The 17,702-nt window shown below is 42.7% G+C and overlaps 1 protein-coding gene across 45 annotated transcripts in view; it reads left to right on the top strand.

Moving 5' to 3' along the window:
• Positions 1-17,702, top strand: part of ABI3BP (ABI family member 3 binding protein) — a 425,352-nt gene that overhangs the window by 361,254 nt on the left and 46,396 nt on the right. For all 45 annotated transcript variants that reach the window (XM_075590134.1, XM_075590143.1, XM_075590151.1 and 42 more), the window contains one exon: positions 8,177-8,285. In XM_075590134.1, the coding sequence (XP_075446249.1) occupies positions 8,177-8,285 (109 nt within the window). The remainder of the gene's footprint in view (positions 1-8,176; positions 8,286-17,702) is intronic.

The following is a 17,702-nucleotide window of genomic DNA, read 5'->3' on the forward strand; positions in this document are numbered from 1 at the left end:
TGGTGCGGGGGTTACACAGTTTTGGGTCTTCTTTTGCAGCATCTCCTTATATTTTCTACTTTATGAAAAATAGCAAACTGAGTAGCGGGCATTATTATCCCCGTTAACGCGAAATAACGGGTGCGTCATCTCCTTGCAAACCATTGTTTGCAATAGCACAAATGTTAAATAACGAGCCAGCATTAACAGAATGTGTCAGCGTTAGTATAAAAACTTGTGTTAACCGGAGCAGTATCATCTGCTGCATCTGTACACTTATTTTAACCAAATCCCTTACTAGGGTTAACGGTCAAGTTCCTCACATTTTCCTCCTGCTGAGGATAAAACATATTTAGATATTCTGTCTCATTCAGCTCAACTACAAGTAGCAGGGTAGACTGTGCTTCCACAGTGCCACCTACACTGTCACTTATTCTGCTTTGAATAAGGCTCACTTTATATCCTTGGGGGTTATACCATATTGCTTCATTTGAGATTCATTCACATATTGCATGCAATACTAGAGTATGCCCATCTGATCTTGCATACAGTGGAAACATTTAACCAATGTGTTTATTTAGCTTCCGGGAAGCGAACAATACCATTTTCTGCAGGCACATCCCTTGTTTAAATGTGCTGTATATTATCTAAAGACGTTCCAGTACATTAACCACAGACATCATAGAGCAATACATGCATGGCAGATGCAACTTTGTGCTGTAGAAAGTGTTCTGGACTGAGGATGTAATTGATCATTTTAACTAGAAAGGGGAACACTGAGACTTAATGAGTTCCTGAACACTAATTGTTACACAGGTTACGGTTTTATTTATTTTTTAGAAATAACTCATCTATTTGCAAGTCTTCCCCATTCAATCCAATCTCTTCTCTCTCACATGGCATACAGTATCCTGTAGGAGCAGCCTTCCTCTTTGATCTTGAAATTATACTGATAAATTAAGTCATTTAAGACTTCCTGCAGTTATTTACCCGTTCTTATATTACAATGTAATTTGTTTAACTTTTGAAGAATGTAATGAATAGCTACATTTCCCTTGGGAGATATCGGTATGAGTAGATGCTGTAGAAGTAACCGTTATTGAATGTCCATTCCAGGATTAAAGTAGATCTGACGTAGGGACATGGTAATGGACCTGATACCAATATCTGAACACCAAGTACACAACATGCATATGATTATCGTGCTGATCTATGCAGCATATATATTTTGCTTAGCACTGTATGTTGGAAATTGTACATTGCTATAATCCTAAATGGCTTCTTTCTTACATCAGAAATAAATAATCACTGAAATTACAGTAGTCTGAAGTAGCACATTTCCTTACATTTCTTAATTTTTATACAGAAAACAATAAGGGCCTCATGCAGAGAGCAGCGCTATTAACAATCTCGCCATTTTCCGGCGAAAATCGCGCTAAAAACAGCCGAAAATGGCGAGGTAGGAAAAAAGCGGCATTTTTTTTTTCTAATTGAAAATCTCGCCGCGCGGCTGGCGAGAAACTACATCTCGCCAGTCTGAAAAATATCCAAATTCAGAAAGGCGCGCTCGCCATCTAGCGGCTGTTTTTGGCGCGATTTTCGTCAATTTTCTCCGCCAACTAAAGTTGCCAAGAAGCAGGAGCTCGCCGGCTATAGGGGAAAAAAAAATGCGCGAATTTGTTTTTCTCCCTTTCAGCTGCACGCATCTCCTCATTTACAATTCTCCACATGCAGTAATGCTAAAAATAGCGGCTTTCGCCCATTTCTGCATATGGAGAATAAAACTCTCCATTAAAGCTACTTTTTCTTAAACTCTCCAATTTATTCTAGCGCTGCTCTCTGCATAGGCCCCTAAATGTAATCATATCATTTCCAATAAAATATATTTTCTACTGTATCCCGTATCACACCTACGATTCTCCTCGTCACTTTTAAGGCTATACACTCTTCTGCCCCTCCTTACATCTCAGCCTTAATTCCTCGCTATACACTGTCCTGACTCCTGCGTTCTGCTCAAGGATGTCTTCTGTCTACCCTTTTTGTATCTAAAGCCCTCTCCCGCCTTAAACCTTTCTCACCGACTGCCACACACTTTGGAATGCCCTTCCCCTCACTACCCGACTAGCACCCTCTCTATCCACCTTTAAGACCTACAGTATCTTAAAACCCACCTCCTTAACGAAGCATATGAGTAGATCCATGGCTGATACTATACATTTCATACACCGACCTTGGCCCCTTGCACACGCTCTTACCAGCAAACCTTCCTGCTGTCTCTATACGTTCTTCCTACTTACCACTTAGAATGTAAGCTCTTCGGGGCAGGGACTCCTTTACCTAATGTTATTTGTATATCTGAACAGCTTATTCCCATTATGTGCTATTTGTAATTTATATTTTTATGTATGTATGTCTTTATTTATATAGCGCCATTAATGTACATAGCGCTTCACAGCAGTTATACACTTGACAGTCATACACATAACAGATAATACAAATAATAGATCATGGGAAGAAGTGCTTCAGACATAAATGTGACATTTAAGAAAAGGAATCCCTGCCCCAAAGGCTTACAATCTAATTGTGTCACATGTTTTACTGCTGTAAAGCGCTATGTACATTAATGGTGCTATATTAATAAAGATATACATAGATACATACTGTGTGTACATTAGTAACTTTATTTCATATAGCACTTTTTCCCAATGGAACACAAAGCGTATCACAGTTACAGTATAGTGCGCGGTGGGCAGCATTGTACATAGGATTTTACAGACACAATCCCTGCCCACTTCAGTTTACAATCTATATTGTGACTTTACTCACTAACATTTCTATCTTCTTAATATCTGTGCGATACTACATTAAATAATGCAGTACTTTAACACCAGGTAAAATCGAGTTCCAATTAAATTCCAATCTTGCGTGAGAAATTGTAAGTACTGTATGTACTGGGTGAACTTACCCTAACACATGGAACAACATAACTGCGCCCCTTTGATGCCTGAGGTTACTAATGCATTACAAAGGAATGTATTAGCGGCGTCAAAGGGATACAACATAACGCCCTACAAATAAACCACAAAAAGTTTAACATCCATACTGTACATGCAAATATTAAGCCTTTAGAAGCCCAAGTGGCCAACTAGTGGTTCGTTGAGCATGCATTGCTGGTCGTTTGGGCTACTACAAGTTTAATGTCTTCTACATTATGAATATTATGCATTTTATCACCTATCATCTTGCCTATTCTTATTTTGCCCATGTACAGTATATAGCGGCCATTATATACATAGGGAGGTGATACAAATCTGTAGCCCGATAACTCCGTGGACTGGAGATTAGTGAATAGTTTGTGAATAGGTGATTTGGCGTTATTACCTCATTTTCATGCTCATTTCCATGTTTGCTATTACATTTCACCAGCATCAGTAAAATATGCTTTCTTGTATGCAATAACATATAAATGAATTACCCAATAAAATGAATGCATATTTTTTTTTTTGTTGTTTAATTCCTATTTTTTACCTTATCCGAGTTAAGTGAATCCAGGAAAAAGAAAGCTGTTTTCTCCTCTTGGGTTCACGAGTTTGAGTTCAGTCACTGATTCTATCCAAAGAGCAAAATGCAAAAACATTCATATTAACGCTCAACGTCCAGTTTTCATTCACCTAAAACCCACAGAATGAATTCCTCCCACTTGATATTGGTTTTATTGTTAAGTTGTTTTTTGTTTGTTTTTTAGCAGAAGGAAGTCAATTTATCAGATACATTTAGTCAAAGAAAACATTATAATAATTAGCACTGTATGTTTTACATTCTACATTACTATAATCCTAAACGGCTGCTTTCTTACGTCAGAAAATAAAAACCACTGAAATGACGGTAGTTTTCGTTTGACATACCGCGTTTCCTTCCGATTCCTAATTTTTAGACATCTGACAACTTTAATTATGCTAAATGTGCTTTAAATGTCTGCAAGTATGTGTCTTTACTTCTATCTGGAATCCATAAAACCACAATGTACTTTTTGTGTACAGTATTTCATATTTATATTTGCAAAGAGCACATTCTAATTCTTGCAATCCTTCTGTTATTGAAGAAAATATGTATAATCTTCCTTAATGTTCTTGCCGTTTCATAGACAATCTACAAGGGGCCAGTTATTTATCAAGGAATAGGTGCTAGTAGAAATCTAATAGCCACAAAGTCTGTCTTCCAAGACGAAGCCCTATCCTAGAGGGAGAAACGCGTAGAGGGGGAGATCGTGGTGTAGCCCTTGTGTGTGGTGTCAATAAAGTTGGTTGAAGATCATCCGGGAGTCTCATTGATTCAGTCATGCGCAGTTGCGCCGAAGTTTCTCTTCTTTCTTTGCTAGTAGAAATCTGTTGATTGATTAATATTATGGGATTCTGAGTCCGTTTTTGCTTGGTTATCTTATGTGTAAGTGTTCATTGGTATTTATCGGGGCATGAGCTGAAGTGTAGCGTAAATAATGATGCTCTTATAATAGTAGCCCATGCTAAATTAACTTGGTGTGCTGTTCGTTACTTCTGTCCATTAAACTTTATTTTTTATTGTGTGACTGCATTCTTGGTATTTTTGTCAGCAAGCACTGGATGTAGTGCTCCGTTTTTTCTCCTTCCTGCTCCATGCTAAATTAACACCAGAAATAATTTATTGTACTTGTTTGTTAGTGTCTTCTCCTACAAAACCTTTATTTCAGGGTCTGGATCAGAGTAATGCCAAGACTTAAATAATATCACATTGTATGAAGATAATGCAGCGTGATCCTGAAATAATGGGATGCTAACCCTATGCTGATGAGCTCAATTAAAGCTGTAAATATGATTACTCAGGGAAAAAACACTGGGTTTTTTAATGTCACATTTTTTGCCCGGATTTAACAAAGCTTAGTCTTTCTAGGGCTTAGAGAGCAACTTGTCACTTGAAATAATTTGAGATAATGGTTTGCAAACTTTGGCAAAGTTTTGTGGACATTCACATCAATCAGTGATGTGAATGTCTTCCTTTTAAATCTCCTAATCAACAAATTGACTAACTTTCACAAAGTGAACTTGGACAGGTTGGCATATCTCTAGTGTCTAGTATTGTAAACATTGCTTCACTCACTAACCCTAAAAAATGCCCAGCATACAAAACCAGACTTTTATTATGTAAAAGAATACATGAAAAGGTAACACGTATCTCCACAAAAAGATGCACATTATGATTTTGGGACCAATGTGTGTCATGGGAGGACAGGAATCTTTCATGGGATCTAGCACCAGACAGGACACAGAGATCAAATAAACTGGGGATTATTTTGGCAAGAGCCAACAGACACAGCACAAAGTCACAGTGCTATACTCACAACCTCAGAGCAATACAGACAGAATCCTAGTTGCCTATGTGCCCGGCACCACCGCAATGACTTCCCCGGATTAGCTTCCACTTGCTGGATGCAAGTTGCGCCAGAGCAATTTTTAATGTCCCGCTTGGCGTAACAGACAGTCTCGGCTTCGGGTGTCTCTGGCACGACGTCAAAGCCCACTGCTTAGTCTGCCTGCACCCCAGCCCAGGAGTGATCTGTGGAACTCAGATCGGCCGCTGCTTTTCTAGATTGCCGGTTTCCATAACAAATCATGGAGAATGGGGCAGCGACCAATTCCAGCGTGGATGCTGTGTTGGGCTAAGCACAGCGCAAGGGCTCGCCTGTGTTGGACAATCTGGGCTTGGGGTGTAACTGAGAGGCTGATGCAAGGAGGGCGGGATTGAAAGCAGCGCCCACCTCCCTCTGCTCTCAGTGCCTGCTCGCATCCTCCTGATGAGATAGGCGCCACTCTGTCTGGGCAGACAATGGCTCTGCTTATCGGATCAACATCTCCCAGACAAGAGTATTGTCCATGCCCACTCTCTCTTATCCTCAACCCCTTTGTGGAAGCAGCCAAACCCAGATATCTGGGCATACAGGCTGAGTAAGTGAATCTTTAGCCTGGCATGCCCAGGGAACAAAGAAATGCATTTAACATTGCACTGCCTTCACGAAATAACGACATTACTTGACACATTACTATGGTTAACACATCATATGCTGGCAGCATGTGCCGCAGTTAGATGGGTGGCCAGGGCAATCCTGTACTGTACATCCATCAGTCGGTTAGGGGCCAGATACTGGACTTAATTGTAATATACTGTACTGGTCTCTGGGCCCCTACCATCACAATGTGTATTACATGAGTCAGTACATCTCTGCTATATGGAATTATCACAGAAAGTGTGTCATGTAGTCTCATCTCACTTGGTAGAATATTGTCATTGTCAGGTGACATCATACCATACTGTAGCTCTGCAGGACAAGCTACTATAGAGACCAACATAAGCAAATGTATTACAAATAAAACAGATTAAAACTGTTAAATATCACAGACTAAACGATTTAAATAAATATACTGTAAAAAAAGCCCTTTCAACTTGCAGGCTTTCCACATATATTTTATGTAAACTGTAACAGGATATGTCATATTATGTCATCTATGTGACAGCATATTTACATATACAGTATATGTAAAGGCATATTTTTTGACTACACCATCGCTGAAAAGTGATTATACCGAAATGGCAGAATGGAAAAAACACTCACAGCCAAAGTAACATGGTCTAATTGTCCAAGGTGAACAAAACTGAATTCTACAGAAATTAGCATCTTCATTGTGCCAAACTAAGGATAAATGATGCAAAAACTAGTTAAGAATAGGCAAATTTATTGCGCTGACCATTTTACTGTGATAATATATATATATATTTCTCTGATAGTGTAAATAGTGCTATACTTAGAATTTTGCTGGCATAACGAGTCTCTGTGCCGAGGACCTTAAAGTTTTATTTTCTTGGCCAAAACACCAGCTAGATTAAGGCCCAGCTCCGTTAAATGACTTACAACTTAACATCATAGTAACACTAGCGGTGTATCTTCAAAGCACATTAACTTAACATCAAGTCATGTTTTTCCCATAAAGAGCATTGCGTAAACTATAACGCTCATTAGTGATAATGAGATGCAAATGATATGGAAATGAAGAGTTATTTTAATATTGCATGTTCACAAAAGTTTGTTGTGGTTAATGTGGTGTTATTAGGTGATAACAAAACTTGGCGTCACTCACATCCGGACACTGGGATTTTGAAGTGTGTAATACCACAGTTGGACATAATGTACTTAACATATCATTATTTCCCAGCATTATTTCCCTCTCCTCTCTTTATCAACGTGAGTTAGAGCTTTCTCAGGGTCCCAATTGTAGTAACGCTAGGACATACTTAACATCGTGTCATTAACAGATAACCCATCGTTATGCTACAATAACGTAACACATGGGTTCTTAACTCCAGTCCCCAAGACCCTCCTACAGGTCAGGTTTTTTGGGGATTTCCCTGCTTCAGCACAGGTGGTTCAATCAGTGGTTAGTCTTCGACTGAGCCATTGACCAGGAAATCTAGGATAGAGGTGGTCTGCAGTATCAAAAGCCACAAAGAGGTTGAGTAAAATAAGCAGGGTGTAATGACCATGGTCGTTGGCAGCATGAGGGTCATTATTTATTTTTGTTAGAGGGTACGGCTGCGGTCCCAGTAACAGCCTGTGCGCACGGCGCGGCGTGCTGCAGGGTTTTTCCCAACTCAATCAAATTGAGTTTACTCCTAGCGACAGAGGCCACGCCCCCACCGGCGGTTCACCCAATGAGGGCGAACCAGCCGCGTGACGTAATGGCCACGCCCCTGCAAATCCCCAACCACGCCCCCTCCCGTCACAAGATTCTCCTCTCCTCACAGATCGCGGTTAGCGCTGTGCACGCGCCCCCCCCCCACCACCCTCGCCGGGCGCGCGTGTCACAGACATTACTGGGACCGCAGCCTAAGAGTGGCAGAGGAGAAGAGGGGCCTGGAGATCAAGGAAGGAGGATATGGCTACAGTTTTTGACAAGGTTGTCGGGGTCAGTAGAGAACTGAGAGAAGAACCAAGTTTCAGTTCTAGCAAAAAAGTTCAAAGAGAGAAGAAACAGCCATGCACCGAAAGGAATTTGAGAGAAAGTGAGCAGGCATTCCAAAGAACACAGGACACATAGCGAGGGGAGGGAGGTGGGCAATGGATTGGTATGAGGTTTTAGCAACATTGATTTATTTATCTTTATGTTTTCAGAATATGAAGTTATTTCGACGGAAAATGGAGCACCTTTAGGAAAGGATCAGTCAATTATAACCACAAATCAGACGTATTCAACAGTGGAAAACTTAAAACCTAATGCAAGGCAAGTCAAATTCTAAATATTTATAAACACACCTGCTTATGTTTAGGATCACATCATATACTGAAGTCATCCAATTAATGTGAGTGCTGAGACATACCTGTTTTTTTTTTTTTTTTTTACCTTGTCTTGAATTTTCTAATTTGTTTGTTTGGTATTGATAACATTTTACCAATCACTGTGAAAAGCTGTAATCAAAAATACAATGCACACAGTCAAAATGAAGTAGGTAAATCACATTCTAATGTCTGAAGACTGGCTGGATTATTTCAAAGAAAGCTTTTATTCTCCCATATGAAACTGTGACTAACCCCACTTCTGACATTTTTGTGTTTTTTTTTTTAATGGATTATATGTCACAAATCTTCCAGGTACATATTATGGGGGATATTCTAGTATCTGCAATTTGTGAAAATTCAAGCAGAAAGAGCCCTTTACGATCAGATTGGCATGTTTTGCTGTTCTGTAAGTCCTTCTCGCATGTCCAAACCATGCCGATAAGACTTTTTTAGAAGTGATTTCATTCCGGCTGTGTAAATCTGGACGTTATGACCAACAAGGCTCACATTTTTGGACAACTACCTGAATTCTAGTAACTCCGTTAACTGCAAAACCGCTTCTAATAACTTGCATTTTTTTTTCTCCTCCTTCAGGAGTGGTGAGATTGGTATTGCGAGTTCCATCCAAAGCCTAAAATGTGGGTTTTGCTTGATAGAGTTAGTACCACCTTCAGGTCATTCCGCTTCAGAAGCAAGTACAAGCTGGGCGTTTGGGCTGTTAAACCATGCGGTTTGACACTTTTCATACATGAGGTGTAAACTATGCGATTTGTAATAGAGAATACAGATTTTTGGCTAATTTTATTGAGCTATTTATGACCATGTCAAACCATGCAGTTTTACAAGGACAAACTAACCACTACCAGAATATCCCCCTATGACTTTCTCATTGTCCGCTTCCAACATGCATAGTATAAGAGAGTTTGTAGTATCTGTGTACAGCATGTAGCCTCTCAAGGTAGGGTTCTTGATAGTCCTGGCATTAGTGAACAAGGTGACCACATTCTTGTAGCTGGTGTGAGCAACAGTGTATCTACATTGTAGAAGTGAATTGTGCCAGAGTTTATTATGGAGAAGGAACACAGACGTCCTATTTCTAGTTCCTTCAGGCTCTGTCACATGAACTAAAATATTACACTGCCCTATGGTTTGGACTCTCAGTCCTGTCTCTGTCAGTGGGGTCTGCAGCTATTTTTTGCCTACAGGCCCATGTTTGCTTATTGCATTTTTGGTTGTGGATGGAACCTCCAACTATACAACAGGACCTGGTTAAAGACAAACAGGGCATTTTGATATCCTATTTTTTAAGACTTTTTTCTAGCGCTACTCACCAAGAGACTCAGTACTGAATAGAATACATTCTTTAAAGTTAACCTATTTCTTCCTGAGATTGAACTTTGTCAGCATGATAACATCTTTGTCAGTGAAAATAGGTTTTTAGGTGACTCCCAGAATCAGTAGAGGGCCACATGGAATTTTTGTAATGGAAACGTCTTTTTTTTCGTCTGTCACTTACAGTTAACAGTATTGCTGTTCCACCAACATCTCTCCTTCACTGCCAAGTATCCCTTTCAAGTCTATACTGTTTATCCAGCTGCTTGTTTTGGAAAGATTATGCAGTCCCACTTTAGGACTTTTCCATTGGCTTATAACTCAACAAAATGTGGGATTATAAGAATGGCTACTTGCCTGGCAATGTGCGATCCAGACACCCAGTGTTTATAGAATAGTTGTGTGCAATTTGCAAACCGGTCAGTCGTGCCAGAAATCAAACCACAGCACTTTCTTCATTTCCATGTAATTTAGAAAGTACTTTGTCTTAAGATCTAATTAGAGTTCACTTTGTAAACACTGAGTGGGCCAGAATGAAAGCTCAATGGAATGGCAGTATAATGTTTTACTTATATCAAAGTAGGCCCAGAGTTTGGGTGCATTGCTGACACCTTTAGCAATGAGTTCACAGAACTCAGTGTTTATTTAATTAAGCACTATGGTAAATGAATTACTTGCCATTAAGACAGCATAGCACTTCACAACCTTAGCAAGTCATGTTTATACCAAGTGCGACAAGTACTGGGAAGGGCTGCTCCTGACTTTTTTTTCCACCATGTGATAGGTGAAATTCCATTGAGGGCTTATTCATTAAAAAGTGTGGACGATTTTTTTTTTTTTTTGTACTTTCTATATATTTTGTTCAATATTACTCCTATTTCAGACTTGTAATCATGCAAACCTTACCAATATGCCACTTAAATTCGTCAGACATCTTACAACCTCTGCCAAATATAGAGAAGAAAGACAGTGCACAACTCTCATGGTGTAGTATAATAAAATATATTGTGCTATAAAGCAGAAGGTGAGTATTGCACGTACATCAGTTCAAGTCAAACAGGCATTACATGTTAAGTACATGTTACCACAGTGGCATACAGCTGGTCCCCGCACCGAGCGATGGTTCCTGCTTTTATTTTCAAACACACAGATACCCAGCAAGCTCTCAGAAACCCCCCAAAATTACCACAAAATATATATTATATATATATATATATATATAATATATATTATATATATATATATAATTATATATATATATATATATATTGTATGTATGTATGTATATGTCAGGGTTCTGCTCGCCACAAACCAGGACCGGACCGCGAGGCTGAGGTGGGGTTGTAAAAGCACCGACCTGAGACCACGCAGGCTGATCCGGATTGCGCAGTTCGTAGTCATATGTCGCAGGATCAGGATTGGAGAAGACAGCGTCGTCGTTGTAGAAGCCAGGGTCAGGACAGGAGACATCAGGATAAACATTGTTCAGGCAAGAGTTCGGCAACAGGTAGTCAGGAGAGCCCCGCTTCAGCTTAGGAGCGCGGGGTTGGCCTCTGCGCGAGCGACGACCATGGCCCATGGTACTGGTCACAGGAGATGGTAGGCAGACCAGAGTAGCACACCGCTTTGCTGCACGGGTGTACCAGTGCTACAGCGCAAGAGTCCTGAGCGGGCTAGGGAATCCTCTGTCTCAGCGCAGGAACCAGGACACGGCCTCTCTAGATTAGGGAAAGAGTAGGCCCCAGGAACCAGGAAGCTGAAGATACACAGGGAAACCTCCGCTTCAGTGCAGGAATCCAGGAGACTGAAGAACGCAGGGACGAAACATCCGCTTCAGTGCAGGAATCCAGGAGGCTGAGGGACGCAGGGACGAAAACCTCTGCTTCAGCACAGGAGAACAGGAGTGGACCGCTGCGTGAATATAGCAGCCGGTCACAGGAAACAAGGAGCTGAAGTGAACAAGAAGAGTACTCAGCTACAACACAGGAGACTGGAGCAGACCGCTGCGTGAATATAGCAGCCGGCCTTAGGAAACCTGGAGCTGCAGACAACAAGGAGAATACTCCGCTTCAGCATGAGAGACAGGAACAAGCGAGGGCTTGTGGCAGAACAGATAGTGACATCCAGGAAGGACTATGCTCGGCAGGGAGCATTATGGGAAGACAATACTTAAAGGCCAGCGGGCCAATCCCCGGAGGGGGGTGTGAAGGTACTGCTCCAATGAATGAATGCAAGTCTAGGTTGCAGTGATAGGCTGCACAGCTGCAGTAGATACCAGAGGGAGTGTGTATAGCTTTGGTGAGTGAATCCAGGCTGCAGCAAACATCAGGAGAGGTGCTCCAGGACTGCACTGTCTGCAAGGTAAGGCAACCAGTAAACTGCGGAGCGGATTCCTTACAGTACCCCCCCCTTCACGCGAGACCTCCGGGCGAACATGAGCACACCTAGAGTTGGGGGACCGGGAATTGTTGCTGAACCGTCTAGGATTGGGGTTAGAGTCGTGGTCCAGAGACTCGTGGTTAGTCCTTAGTGTACCCCCACCCCCCGGTGAGAACTGCGGCCAGACAGGACCATCCATGGGTCTTGGGGACATTGAGTTGTTCCTAAAATTCTTTAGGTGGAAAGGGCATCCGTAAACGAGCAGTTCTTTGGTGAGTACAGTTCTAGGATATGAGATTGATGGAAGAAACATCTTTGGTACATGGCTCGCCTCGCAAAATGACTTTGAAATCCAGGGCTGTGAAGAACCAGAGGGTTCCAGAGCAGAAACGGCAGGAGAACCCCTACGGGAAGCCCAATCTTTAATAAATGAACCGGACTCTAGGATCAGCGGCCCTGATAGTTGATCGAATACACCAGGAGGAACTTTGTAACAGAAAAAGTCTTGGCTGACCACTGCATGTTGGAATTTGCGAGGAATTTTTCCTCTAGAAGGCTCCCAGGTAATGGTTAGTAAGGGTATAGGTTGGTTGGAAGCATCTCCCGGTATTGGTATGGAAGGTGACAAGGCAAGCAGTAAACCAGGCATAGGGACCGAAATCTTGGGATACGTACAGAGTATTTCCAACTGAGAGGAAATAACAGGGGCAACCGAAAATTCCGAGGGACAAAACCATGGTTTAGCAGGAGCAGAGAAGCAAACAGTAGAGCTCTCCAATACTGGGAAATCTTCATTGGGAGATAATATTGTCAGTGAATAAGGAATAGTCCTTGGGATCTTTAAATCAGTAGCTTGAGAAAAAGGCAGAGCCAGGGTAGTGGTGGGAGGGAAGCTAACATCAGAAGCTGAAGTCTGTACCTCAGTGACAGGGCCCTGAGAATCAACAAGCAGCAAGTATGAACTATGAAAACTCTTAATGACAGGCACCTTAGGAGTACAAGGAGTCTTTTCTGAAACTGCAATGGCCCTAACCACAGGGGTACCTAACCTGACAAAAACATGAATTGGTGTGTTTTCTAGTGCAAAATCTCTGATCACAGGACTCCTAACCGATAGTGAGGGTGTCTGGGTTTGATTAGAGAAAAAATCAGATGTATTGATAAGTGACTTAGAAACAATTACTGAGGTTCTAGATTTGCTGGACATGTGAGAAAAAATACCCTTTAAGACAGGAGTTTTCATTTCTTCCCAGAGTAACCCCATGTTTGCTGGGGCATATTTAGACACAGTACTGAGGGACTGGGTTTCAGCAAAGGCAGGACAGCTAAATAGCTCAGATTTAAACCCCAGGACTTGTAATATATGCATGGTGACCTCAGACAGTACTAAGGAAGTGACCACAGATATGCTGATCCCTGGAGAATTAGCCTGGACAGAGAAATCAGGGGGACCCCCAATCAGGATACTCCTTGTAGGAAGAGCTTCAGAATCAGAAGGAGAATCATTACCTCTCAGAGTCTCAAAACTAGTAAGACACAATTCAGCGAAAAGGGATACAGTGTGCAAGCTTTTTACTAATCTATATGAAAAAGCGTCACTTTGGGGAGAAAACCGTGCGTCAGCAAACATTCCTGGGAACATAATATGAACCCCAGGAGGGACATACAGACTACTGTATGCTTTTAACCCTAAGCTTAAAGAAGAGGAGAACTCAGACAGTACACGGGGGTGAATCATAACTGTACTGGTCTCTGAAGTAGGTATTTGGTAATGAATGTCTGGGAAACCAGAAATTACTGCAGACTCCATAATGTGGGAACTATGCGCTGAAGCAGGGATCACCGCTATGTGGGCGACAGGCTGGTTCCGCGAAACACCCGGGAGAAGGAACTCTGCGAGCAAGCTTAGGGAAAAACCTGACTCCTGAATACATTTATCAGGAACCAGAACTTTAGCCGAAGTCTCCGGAGACGAAACTGCGGAAACTTGAGCTGAAGCAGGGGATTTATAGCAAAGAATATCTAGGGACTCCGTACGGTTATGGGAATCCCTCAATGCAACCTCTGCTGTCTGACTTGTGGACTCATTCTCTGAGGCTAAAACGAAGGCATTAACTTGGAGGCAGCAAGAATTTACAGGGGTTAATGCAGACAATGCCTGAGAGTAAAACATAGGTAATCTTCTCTCTGTATTAGGACAGACCAGGAATCTCTCCTCTGAAGCTAGGGGCGTGACCATGGCTGACAGAGAACAGGGATTTACCAAAGGAAACTCAGAGAGCTGCCCCTCAGGGGTTAATACAGAAATGACCCTGGGAACAGAACTTAGGGATTCTTTCTCTGACGGGGAAAGCGCACAGGACTGCCTAGCAGAGTTTAAAGCTGGAAAACCCTCAAGAGCTGGAGTGACAGATTCGGAGTTAGAAATAGGGGAACAAAGGGACTTATTCTCTGATAGTAGAACCTTAGTGTTGGCTAGTGAAACATATGTATTCTCCAGGGGAACCTCACAGGACTGCTCGGCAGGGGTTAAAGCTGGAAAACCCTCAAGACCTAGAGAAAGGACTTCTGAGCTAGAAATAGGAGAACTAATGAACTTATTCTCTGATACAAGAACATTAGGGCTGGGTAGAGCAACATATGTATTCTCCAGGGGGACCTCACAGGACTGATCGTCAGGGGTTAACGAAAACATATCATTGGTGTCAGGGAACCCGGGCATACACTCAGGGCAAGGATCCGTGGTAGACCAGGGATACAGCCAAGCGGCAGCGAAGCTGGCGAGGGGAGGATCCTGTTCCTTTATGCAAATGTCCAATGTCATGGAAAGGATATGGAGTGTTTTTTGGGCATCAGCCAACATGAGGAGGGGGTCCTCTTTTGCTATATAAATGTCTAAAGACAAGGCCAGGGAAGAGAGTTCCTTTTGGGCGTCGTCCAATTCTAAAGGGTACACATTTTCCCAAGTTAAAGGGTAACCAGGAAAGCAAATACAAGCGGCCAGCGATTGTTTTAAGTCCCGGAGGCGGTAAACCTTCATCATGAGATCATTACGGCATTTGTTTTGCAAAGGGGTTAAACCTACAAACACAATCAGATCTTCAATCAGGGGTATTATCTCACATAGAAATTGGTATTCACACTGGGACTGGTTTACAGGCTGGGACAGGCTTTCAGACAGAAACTTACCAACCCTCACCACAGGGCGGTCCGAGTTTGTGTGGCCGAGCATACTGTCAGGGTTCTGCTCGCCACAAACCAGGACCGGACCGCGAGGCTGAGGTGGGGTTGTAAAAGCACCGACCTGAGACCGTGCAGGCTGATCCGGATTGCGCAGTTCGTAGTCATATGTCGCAGGATCAGGATTGGAGAAGACAGCGTCGTCATTGTAGAAGCCAGGGTCAGGACAGGAGACATCAGGATAAACATTGTTCAGGCAAGAGTTCGGCAACAGGTAGTCAGGAGAGCCCCGCTTCAGCTTAGGAGCACGGGGTTGGCCTCTGCGCGAGCGACGACCATGGCCCATGGTACTGGTCACAGGAGATGGTAGGCAGACCAGAGTAGCACACCGCTTTGCTGCACGGGTGTACCAGTGCTACAGCGCAAGAGTCCTGAGCGGGCTAGGGAATCCTCTGTCTCAGCGCAGGAACCAGGACACGGCCTCTCTAGATTAGGGAAAGAGTAGGCCCCAGGAACCAGGAAGCTGAAGATACACAGGGAAACCTCCGCTTCAGTGCAGGAATCCAGGAGACTGAAGAACGCAGGGACGAAACATCCGCTTCAGTGCAGGAATCCAGGAGGCTGAGGGACGCAGGGACGAAAACCTCTGCTTCAGCACAGGAGAACAGGAGTGGACCGCTGCGTGAATATAGCAGCCGGTCACAGGAAACAAGGAGCTGAAGTGAACAAGAAGAGTACTCAGCTACAACACAGGAGACTGGAGCAGACCGCTGCGTGAATATAGCAGCCGGCCTTAGGAAACCTGGAGCTGCAGACAACAAGGAGAATACTCCGCTTCAGCATGAGAGACAGGAACAAGCGAGGGCTTGTGGCAGAACAGATAGTGACATCCAGGAAGGACTATGCTCGGCAGGGAGCATTATGGGAAGACAATACTTAAAGGCCAGCAGGCCAATCCCCGGAGGGGGGTGTGAAGGTACTGCTCCAATGAATGAATGCAAGTCTAGGTTGCAGTGATAGGCTGCACAGCTGCAGTAGATACCAGAGGGAGTGTGTATAGCTTTGGTGAGTGAATCCAGGCTGCAGCAAACATCAGGAGAGGTGCTCCAGGACTGCACTGTCTGCAAGGTAAGGCAACCAGTAAACTGCGGAGCGGATTCCTTACAGTATATAAGTGTCAAAAGGAGTGCTATTGGGCGTGGTTAATTGTATAAAACAAGAAACAAAGAAGTCCAGAGCAATATCCAATGTGACAAAAATACACAGTGAAATACCTATATATCTCATGAAAAAAGGGTAACCATTTGGCCAAAGCGTATAAGCCTGCGAGCCACTTTCAAGGCATGACCATAATATCGCAGGTTCTAACACTAACTGATTAAAATCCTTATTTACCTCTATAATTAGAGGAAGGATGGTCCTGGCATTGAACCTGTCGCAACCAGCTGCATGAAAAGAAAACCTGCTTACTTGGACAGTGGGGAGGGGCGAGCTTTAAACCCTGGGAGGGAGGAGCCACTAACCTAAGCTCGTCAGAAATTGGAAAAACGAAGAGACCGCTACGCAGGAGGGTGATAGAACACCTAGGAGCAGTAAGAAATAACCTTGACACCCTTGTCACGAGACATGTGCATAGGTTTCATAATGGAGACCAAAGAGTGCTCAAATTCATGGGTATTGACCATACCGATTTGGGATCTAGAGGAGGTGACTGGGATCAAATTATTTTTTTGCTAAATGAAGGCTTCATGTTTACCCCATTTATCTAATACTCACCCATCATTCTGAACCATTGGATGGATACACATAATCTCCATCATTTTGGAGTTCACATGTAAAATTAAAATTACTTACAGTTCAATTATGTGCATGTATTTACTTTAATCTGCAACCCTTAAACAGACACACAAATAAGGGAGAGCCAATGCTCATGCGATTTTAGGAATATTCCCTACTGTAGGTGTCTGCAATATTGGATACACAGTATGTATAACAATTAAAATTGCAATCTGTAAGCACATTAATCCCTGATATACGCATAGCTTTATCAATATACTCACATAATGTACTATATAAGAGTATTTCTCTGGCAAAATACTTATAAGTATGTCTAGCCAGTAACAAGATTATAGGACATGTATTATTCTGTCCTTGCCATCCACTCCATGTTATGTGGGTACCATTATTATACTAACAGCTAACACATGCGCAGTAGTATAGAGTGTTTACATCCGGAATCACTCGGGCCACTTTACGGAGATATTTCTCCTTATCACTAAAGTGCATTATACATCATCCGCTTAGTCAAGAACGGTGTTCGATCGTATACTTACCACGGGACAACCATCCTTTTCAGAAAACCGAGGCTCAGTGGAACCTAATGAGTTAAATGTAGCAATTAGTCTACAGACGCGAAAGTGTATAAATTTGACGACACGGGAAAATCACGCCCCACAGCTAATTAGGAGCC

Source organism: Ascaphus truei, chromosome 3, assembly GCF_040206685.1.
Source record: "Ascaphus truei isolate aAscTru1 chromosome 3, aAscTru1.hap1, whole genome shotgun sequence".
Lineage (NCBI taxonomy): Eukaryota > Metazoa > Chordata > Amphibia > Anura > Ascaphidae > Ascaphus > Ascaphus truei.